Source organism: Coniophora puteana (assembly GCF_000271625.1).
Source record: "Coniophora puteana RWD-64-598 SS2 unplaced genomic scaffold CONPUscaffold_10, whole genome shotgun sequence".
Lineage (NCBI taxonomy): Eukaryota > Fungi > Basidiomycota > Agaricomycetes > Boletales > Coniophoraceae > Coniophora > Coniophora puteana.
This window is the reverse complement of record NW_006913062.1, coordinates 1,974,251-1,984,498: the sequence shown is the minus strand read 5'-3', so window position 1 is coordinate 1,984,498 and position 10,248 is coordinate 1,974,251. Positions and strand designations below refer to the sequence as shown.

At 41.8% G+C, this 10,248-nt stretch overlaps 1 protein-coding gene across 1 annotated transcript; it reads left to right on the top strand.

The window, feature by feature from the left end:
* Positions 1-5,436: 5,436 nt before the first annotated feature.
* Positions 5,437-10,159, top strand: CONPUDRAFT_156682 (uncharacterized protein; the record flags this gene model as incomplete). Its single annotated transcript, XM_007773511.1, has 2 exons — positions 5,437-5,480; positions 10,021-10,159. The coding sequence occupies 2 exons, from the start codon at positions 5,437-5,439 to the stop codon at positions 10,157-10,159; spliced, it is 183 nt and encodes a 60-aa protein (XP_007771701.1).
* Positions 10,160-10,248: the final 89 nt, after the last annotated feature.

Sequence of the window (10,248 nt, the reverse complement as noted above, 5' to 3'; positions counted from 1 at the left end):
CACATTATTAGGGCAAACTCCTGGTCAGGCTCACCAGGACTTTGCTTGAATCATTACTTTGGAAGACACATTACAACAATCAAGGGAAACTCTTTGCCATAGCGAGAACAGGCTTGCCAATCCAACCCATATTCTTGTGGTTGATGCTGACCTTGATATGGATGTTATGCGCAACCATATTAAATCACTTGAGAATGCCCTTAAACGCCAGAAGTCTGCACTGGGTATTGATGGTCAACGCAAGCTCAGCAAGCTGCAAGGCAGTCTCTTCTTACTCACCCAGATGAAAGCTCTTGCAGTCAAGACTCACTTGCGTGACAAGCTTTGTCATCACAAGTTTGAACTGGCAAAATTGGAGCATGCATATTGTTAGTCAGTCAATGGTGGGCTTTTCATATCTTTTCATCCTTCATAAATAAGTGACTGTTTTTATAGAGCATCACCTCAATGAGCACACCAGCCAGTCTGTGAAGTGTTGGGAGCCAACTATCACTGCACTTGTTCAGAAGTACGACACACTGTGTCAAGAGCTTGAACTCATAAAGCATCAAGGTAATGCACCACAAGATGCTGTGCTCCCACATCATATCAATAAGGAAGGTATTTTTGACTTTGATGTTGATGATGGTATATGGGAGGATGTTGGCCTGTATGAGGATGTGCCACATCCACCAGATTGGCTGGCTAATAATTTTGTCTATGATGGCATTCACCACCTCCTCATCTGTGATTGTTGCAAAGAAGAAACTCAGCAACTATCTATTGAGCAAGGCCATCTTCAAGAATGGGCAAGATCTACTTGGAATGGTCTTGAAAAGGCTGTAAAAACTGCAGGTATGTGTTATTACTGAGTTTAGATAATCATTCTCATTTCTGTAGATAATGCTATTTCTTATCATTTAATGTGACACATCTTATCTTATAATATAGCACTGGCTTGGTTTATTGCCAATATCATTGTTGTCCAAGAAGTAAAGAACATAAGCATACTATAGTAGTTTAACCAACAACACTGTAGTAGTCTAATGAAAGCACCTAAAGATACTCTACAACAAGAATACTACAAGAGAGTATACATTCTTGAACTATTTGATTTCCAATTACCATCACAGGAATATACCTGAGGGATAGATGGTGATCTATATTCACCACAAATACATGCCACTGCACTGCCTATTTTTACAATAGACAATATTTGTGATTACTGGATTATCTCATATATACATGGTATTTCCAGCAAAGTCCACAATGATACCATGTACCAATGTGGTAGTACCCCCGGCAATACAACAAGAAAATAGAATATATCCTGGACTATATATATGCTTTTGGACTGTTCCATACTGATGCAATGTTTCTAATGTGTTATTTTCTATATCCAATACGATCAACACTATACCACAGGTAGTACCAAAATACAATAAGCTCTACCATAAACTAGGTTTACACATTTTATGTACCAATGGTATTTCCAGTGCAGTGTCTTTTACACCACATGCTACTTTGATTATACCACTGGCAATACTAGAAAACAATGGATGCTACCATGGATTGGATTTTTGTTTCCTGGATTATTGGTTGACAAGTGGTAATCCCAGTGTAGCATTTTTATACAATGTGTCAGCATGGTTTTACCAGGAGCAATGCTGGGGGAAACAATGTTCTAACACAGACTAAAGATGTCCTTCCTGAATTATTCTGGGCACCAATGGTATTTTCCCAGGAATATATTACAGTCATGCACCACATTGATTATACCACTGGTCTTCCTGAAATACACTATGTTCTACCATAGACTGGATCCTTGCTTTCTGGATTATTCTGTATTATGTAGGTATCTTCTATGCAGTGGATTTTATACCATACATCAAGTTGGTTATACCAATGGCCTTCCCAAAACAAGGCATATTCTGCCATCAACTATTTTCCTTTTTCCTGGATTACTGGTGCACCAGTGGTATTTCTCCAAAAATCTTTTCTAAACTGCACACTATTTTGATTATACCACTGGCAGTATGCAATCAAAATAGAATCTACCATGGACTAGATCTTTGGTTTTTAGATTGTTTGTTGATCACCAGTTAGCACTTTCAACCCCAGATAGTGTCATGGTTATACCAGTGGTCATATTATAAGAAACTGAATTCTTCCATAGTATTGTCCAAAACAACATATCTGGCTGTAGTTGTTTCCATAATATTACCCATATGTTTGTCTTTCCATCAGCAGTTATTTACTACCAAATGCCATTAAAACAACATAGCAGTCATGTCAATAGCTCCTTATTGTTTCCATGGTCATTAATGTGGACTTTTGTTCCATGTTTGAAGAGCTATATAATGCTCCTGGTATTGGAGAAAATGCCTAAAGACTTTTATCAAAGCTACTCAAATTTTAAATTTTCACTGGTGTAGAGGTTGAACAATGCCAAGCACATATACTGTAGTATAAACTACCTTTTTGGATAATTCCATGAGATATACCAAGATAAAACAATGTCATCTAAATACTTTTTTTAGAGTAGACAGGTTGATAAAACAGTTTGGATGGTATTTGGTTGGATATATAAATTCATTGTGGTACTACCTTTTCTAGTATCATTGTGTTACCATTTATTCTCATTGATGGTATTCCACAAAAGCCCAGGACCCCTGGCACCTGGAAACTTCTACAACCACCTTGACTCTAATTCCACAGCCAAGGATCAGTACCAGAAAATGTTGGTGATACCATGATTTAGGGGCCTAGTAGGATAGTATTTTGTGCCAATAATCAGCCTATTGAACCACCATTTTGGGGGTGACTGAAGTGGCGCTGTTGCCTCAGTATGCTCTTGTTTGTTTGCAAAGCTGTCTCCATGGAGCAGAGGGAGTTTGACAAGTAGGAACAGAGGGGCACATGGGGGGTAAAAAAAAGTAGAGGGAGAGGTAAAAAAAAATGCACCAAGCAGTAACATTTTAGATTCTTTACGAGATTTGCACGAGTCCTCCTCAATCTGGCGGTTGATCTTGTTGAACTTGGCATTCTCAATGCAGTCTTGAGAAGAGCCTGAGATACAATTGCCTATAGTAGGCAGTAGTGTTAGCAAACACGGCAGGTGGAGGCCAAAGTATGAATAGAGGAGAGGGTGGGGGAGGAAGACTGCAAGACTAGACTGGCAATAACAGGAGTAAAACTAAGATGGGGCTGTCACAACAGGAATAAGCAAAGGTGTGAGTGCTTGTGTATGTGCAACATAGCAACTGATATGGCTGCATAGCCATGCAGATCATATGTGACAAGTCAGCTGCCAATTGAGGCCAGCCAATCAAGTATATCCTTCTTATCTTCAGCCTTACTGGTGTCTTACAACACCAACAAGCCCTCATACAACAACATCATGGACACCACCAAGCTGTCCTACCTCAACGCTGTCACACACAAGGCCCTGCACCTTCACCCCAACACAACCAAGCTTGACCGTGTCATATGTGTTTCCTCACCCCTTCCCCAGCCATAATTGTTGTCCCTGACCTCTGTGATCATGCTGCCCCAGGTCACCATAGACAACACAATCCCCTTCCCCACATCCATCACCAACGTGCACAGGTGCACAACCCACCACATTGCCATGTCCTTTGGCACCCTTGTTGTGGTCCTCATTGCAGCTGTGAATCACTTGCCAGCATTCTGGAACCCAGCCACTGTATTTTCCACCCGGTGTGGTGGCTCAAGGGCGTGGCGGAGGCGGGTGACATGAAAGAGCTAGTTGAGCACCAGCATCTGCTGATGTTCACAAGTGGGCCAAGGATGTGTATTGGGAAGATATTTGTACTAACTGAGTTTAAGGTGCGTTTCTAGACAGAAGAAGGTGCTCAGCCCAGCATTCACCAATGCTGCTATTAGGTCACTCAATCCTATATTCTACAACTGCACTTACAAGGTATGGTCACCATCTCACTGTTTACTATAGAAACAGTCATATTAAATCATGTCCATGTCGTGCAAGGACACATGAGAGAATGGAGAAGTGTTGATTGAAGTCCAAGGTTGGTACAATCATACTGTCAACTGCTGACCTTGACATATGCTGAACTGATCACAGACTAATGCACAGGATGAATAATATCTGGTGAGTGTTCAAACTTTACTTGCCCTAGACACATACATTCAACTTGACGCTATTGGCCTTGCTGGTTTCTTGCACAACTTTAACACACTCGGTGGAGATCATGCTGACGCAGCGGACACATTTGATGCCACTGGCGCAAATGCCCCAGTGTTGTTCACAAATGTGCTTCCATTGCTGCTGCTTGTTTTCCCATGGCTCAATAAGCTGCCAAGTCTGAACAAAAAATGGATGAACTAGTTCAATAATGCAATAAATGATCACTCAGAGCATGTTTGAAAGAAGCTGAAGGATGAGGGCACTGGAGACTTTTTGGAGAAGTCTATTGTTGAGAGGTTGTATGAGTAATAAGGTTTGATGTCTTTAGTCTTTGGGCTCACTCCTCACTTGAGGTTTGAACAGTGCAAGTGGAGTTGTCTGACACATTTTTTTTTCTGCCCCCCTACAGGAGTTTGGCAGTACAGGTTTTGGTCTATCCACCTCAAATTGGCTTGTCAAACTGATGCAAGGCAACATGTGGGTCAAGTTGGAAGTGTCAAAAGGTTCCAAGTTCTTCTTCACCATCATCTCCCAGATCAACCAGAGCACGATGAAGGCAACACTCATCAAGATGCAGCCATTCCAGAAGCGCTCAATCTTTTTTTTTTGATGCACTTGGTGACACCACTGGTGTTGTGCACCACATTCAAAACTCAGCATGCTGTCATATAGCGTGGGCGGGGTCAGCAAGGTCAGCAACAAGGACTGGTACCCACAGGTTAATACTATTATTGTGGATTCATTGATGATGGTGACTCAGTCTGGTGCTCTAGCTTGTTTAACACAAGACTCTGGACACAAAATCAGAAACAAATCTTAATCTAACCTCTATTTGGTAGGATAATCAGGTGCATGTTAAATACTAGCAAGGAGTATTATTAAGTGTTGGTGATGCAAACTTTGTGCACACTAAATCTGAGTGGCACTTCATTGGTCCCTTGCCTGTGCTGTTGGTTATACTATGGTGACAATAAAGCCACTGCAACCCTCAGGAGGCAACCCAGGAGATCAGGTGCAATATGGAATTAGGGTGCACATAGTTGGTTGAAAGGTAGCTAAGGCTTCTGGCAGAAGTCTGCAGCACCTCCACTCTTGCATGCCCTTCTGCAGGGGGAACCAACTAGACTCAAGTCAGTGAGTTTAAAGTGTGTTTAACAGGGTGCATCTTAAATTAGCATGTGAGTAACATGGTTCATTCCTTAATCAAAGTGTGGTAAAAAGAGTACTGTCAATTCTGTGCCTGCCCAGAAGTATACAGAACATTTATGCTAAGTTCCACTAGGGATACCATGTTCCAGAATATTAGCATAAGGATTTGGAAGGAGATCAGAGGGTAAGTAGTTGACTGTAGTAATGTGGATGGAGATGGGGAAAATACCAGAAAATTGGCATGAGTGTAAGTACTGTAGGCACTGGAAGGTGACAGGAGGATACCAAAGTACCAAAAAAAGATAGACTTGAATTCAGATGAACCTGCAAGTACTACTTGAAGTAGGAATATAGTAAAGACTTGGAGACAAAGGAGAGTAGAGAGAAAAAATAAGTCAATATGCATACTGAAGAATACAGGTTGAACTCTGCAAACAATTATCCTATTGTTCTGGAGTCAGAAGTAATGTATGACAAGTAAGGAATGTGAAGAAGGAATGGATAGTTAGTAAGTAAACATGAGCTAAATTGTTGGATGCATTTTCATAGTAACTACAGAATAATGTCAAAAAATGTCAAAGGTAGGTAGCAATAAGACTAGTAGAAAAGGAGGCAATAGAGACCAACACCTGTCAAACATGTAGTGAGGAATAGTAGTGAGGTGGGTGTATAGCCCAGAACATCATTGTAAGGGCTGGAGCATAACAGGTGCATCTTAAATTAAGGTGAAGCCAATAGGGTGGATTCCAATTTAACATATGGTTAGCAGGGTGCATGCCAAATTAACATGTGTCTAACAGGGTGTACCTCAAGCAAACTCATTGACTTGTGTCTAGTTGGTCTCCCCCCTGCAAAAGGGCATGCAAGAGTGGAGATGCTGCAGGCTTCTTCCAGAAGCCTTGGCTACCTTCCAACCACTAAGAGTGCTAGTTTAACTATGTGCATCCTAATTCCATGGTACACTTGATCTCCTGGATTGCCTCCTGAGAGTTGCAGTGGCTTTATTATGACCATACACTGAGTTGTGCCTGTCCTCAGCTGACCATATTCAGGCCTGGCTATTTGCAAGTAGCATATCATTAAAATAGATATTAGAGTACCTGTGCCTGCATATACAAATGTGCCATGGAATAATGCAAAATGATCCTTACATTCAAACATTAGACTAGGTGTGAATACTGTTGAAAGTATGAGTGGTACTTGACCCTTTTACTACTTCAGTTGGCTTAGCACTTAGTGTTTACACTGGCTATCACATCAGGCAATGTACCCTCTGTGGTTTTACATTGCCTTCCACACTACTATGGCACTTGATGTGTGTATACACTTAGGTGCCCATTATGCATTCATGCTTGTGTCATGGTCCACATCAATGCATGTGGCCATGTGGACTATGTGTCAGCCTCCATGCTGTGCTTGGTTTAGGGCTGGTTAGTTATGAGTGTGGTAGTCAATTCACATGTTCCTGTATCCTATATATACAAGTTGCTACCATGAATATTATCTTGTCTCTCTTACTCAAACAACTATCATTGTCAACACTTAGCTTAACAGCTTTCTACACAAGTCTTCAATCCAAAGCCCAGTGAGTCTATGTTGTATAGGTTGTTCACTACATACTTGCAATTTTCCTTTGTTAAATATATGGAGTCAACTAACACTGAAAGTGATCTGCACCTGTATTGGCCTATTGTTTCATTATTTGGTCCACTATAATATTAGATTTGCTCAGATAGAAGCATATAAAAATAGGTTATCACAATTAGATCTTCACTACATCATGTGACTAGCTGCTCCCACTCACTTGCTTGCACTGTGCCCTCTCTTTGACATGCTGCCTGTTGTTGCCATCCATAACCAAGACTCCAGGCTGCTGTTGATCCATCAAGCTTCTGGCTGCTGTCACAATGCAAAACAAGCTGCTGCCAGCTTACATGCTTGGGCCTAATCTGACCAGAAGGTCACATGATCTCTGACAAGGTCTGGACAAGATAGCTTGACAGCAAAAAATATACAGACATATGAGGACATGGGCTTCTATGTATTTCCTATTATGCATAATCAGATAAACCAGCTGTTAAACAGCTGAACAAAAAATGCATATATTTACCATTGGTCTACAAATAAAACCCAAACCTCACAGCCTCAACAAGAACAATCTTGCCAGTTCAAAATGTTTTCAGCCAGTTAGCTGAACTGTTTGAGCATATTCAAGTGCACATGAGTGCTTTAAAGGCTAGTTGAGCAGTGCCTGCAAGTAGTGAAGCAGTTGAGGACAGTCAACCAGTAGGAAGGTCTCAAAAAAAAGCTGGGCTGTAGAGGGAGGAGGCTGATGGGAGGTGCAAGGAGGAGACATTGGTACAGGAGAAGGCGTTGACAGGCTGAACAGTTGAGTATCTGACATGTCCTCACTATCAAATATATTCATAGGGCTGAAATCAACAGGGAAGAAGTCTTGGAATAAGTGATACAAGAAGCACATGGCAGGATGTTTTTGAAGTAATTTTGGCACAGAAATGAGTTCTTGGAGTGTCGTTGTGATGTATTTAAAGTAGTACTGTCCATTTTAGGGTTACTCACTCTTCTGGACATTAAAATGAATATTCACTTCACTTCAAGTAATACAAGAGAACATGCACCTGGGCAAACAAGGGCTAATTGAGCTACTCAGCATTGATTAAGGCAAAAAGTACAAGTGCACAATGGGTACTGACACTCGAGCTGGTGAAATCATGCCTTGTGGTGGCCCTGCCCATTCTTGACCATGTGGGGTGGGATGGAGCCTGCTGGGGCCAAATGACTACATGTAGTTGTGTGGATGCTGTATACAGGCATATGCATGGCAGTTGCTTGCACTGATGACATTGAGGGAGTGTAACTGCACATCCTGATGGCAGGGATTGCCTGGTTGAGGCTGCAGCTGTGAGCCATTTTGGTAGACTCAGGGATTCAGTTGCAACCTATGATAGGGGACCACTACTTGCATGTGTGGTCACACTTGCACTATACAAGGTTGTGATGGCAATGATTGCTTTACATAGTTGGGTTAACAGGGAAGTGATGGAATGGGTTAGAAGGGTACTTACCAAACTTGAAGGCATTATTATCTGGCTGGATAGTATGAAAGAGGGACTTAGATAGGGCTGCATAGAGAAATGAAGGGGAGGAGATAGTGGGAGGATACAAGAGTGAGATGGTGCTCCTTGAGTGCTGTTAAACACTTAAGTCTTGCTGTCCACTGTCAGTCTCCCACCATCCCGTAGACCCACACACAAGTAGCACCATCTAGTTTAGTACCTTGTCTCACATAGGGCAGAGCCCTCAGCAGACAATAAATGGATTTAAAAATAAAATTAAAAAAAATCTTGCTGTAGGTCCAATGCATGAGGCTCAAGTGCTCCAAGTCAGGAGAGGTCAAGCCCAGTAAGAACTGGTAGTCTAGCCAAAAATAAAAATTTCTCATGTTCTGCCAAAACTGAGTGAGATCAGGCCATATTGAGTAGCACCAAGCCAAAATGAGTTTTGAGATACACATGACCAAAACACATCCTGCGCACATCTAGTTTAATCTAGCTACAGCTAGCAAACATATTGCATTATGAATTATAAGAAAAGCACTGTACGTCATGGCTCTAAGTCAATCTATATGGTCCTCCTGCTGGCTCTACACAATTTCTACTGCAATTTTACAAGTTGAAATGCTCCAGACATACAAAAAATGGTGAACTAAATTGCTCTTATCCTTATGTGTGGGTTATGCTGAACCTATGCAGGTACACTATGCCTCAGAGACACACTAGGTGGCTATATACATGTCCTCATAATAAATCTGGATGCCCCCATGAGCTAGGCCACACCAAATTCTACTGTCACTTGGATGGGTATGACGAAAGAACAAAGGTCCTTCTGAAGGCCCATAGTCACAACCTTGAAGCCACCAGCCCTTTCCCTGAAATACCACAGAACTCAGTGTGCATACACTTAGCCCTTGGAGCTCCTGCCATGTGCAATAACATGGAAGATGTGGGATTCAACCAGAGAGCTTGCGTAGAAGAAGTTAAAGATGAAGAAATGTTACTCCCTCCACCCCCTCCTCCTTTAGACAAAGATACCATCATGTTAGATGTTTGAGAGGACAAAAAAGAGCAACAAATTTGTGAAGAGACTCCTATGCGTAACCAGGAGCCCAATAGCAATGATATGGTAATATTAGTATACATGTTGTATTGTTTTATACTAATCAAACTCTCTCAACAGACCAAATGGTTAGACTATATGTGTGCTAGAGCAGCCAAAGAACTCCCAGAGCTACAATACCCACCCTGTCAACCATACCCTGAGCCCAACATCAATGCTATGATGGCACAAGCTCATCAAGAGAAGCTAAAACTTAGCATGAGTTATATAAACCGCCTCAAGAATGTGTCTTTTGATGATCCACAAAGCTCTCACAGGAAAAGTGTGATAGGGCCTCTGAATTATGAAGTTTAAAGCTTGGATCACCCAGATATTCCCCTAAACAACCACCCTCTCCCTGCTTTGGAAGAGTACACTAATAATCTTCTTGCTGTTGTGAGTGCTACCACCAACAGCCAGTTCAAGTGCTTGTGAACAGCTACTGGTCTCAAAAAACCTAGTGTTCTCCTCAGGCTCAATTCCACACACACACTTCCTGTCCCTCACTGTCTTACTCCTGATATTATACACTTGACTGGCTTTCTTAGTGCACTTTTTATTCACTTCTGGCATGGCACACTCAAGACTGCTGGTCCACTGGACAATCTGGACCTCTGGGACTGGAACTACCTTGGAAATCTTGAGGTTTTCAAGGTGCACGGACTGGACATCAAACACAATGGGTGAAATCTTCCTAAGAGCCACAATAGGAAGCTGTTGAACCTTGAAGAGTTTATTACCTTGGACTACAAAACTTGGGAGTAGCATCTACTATA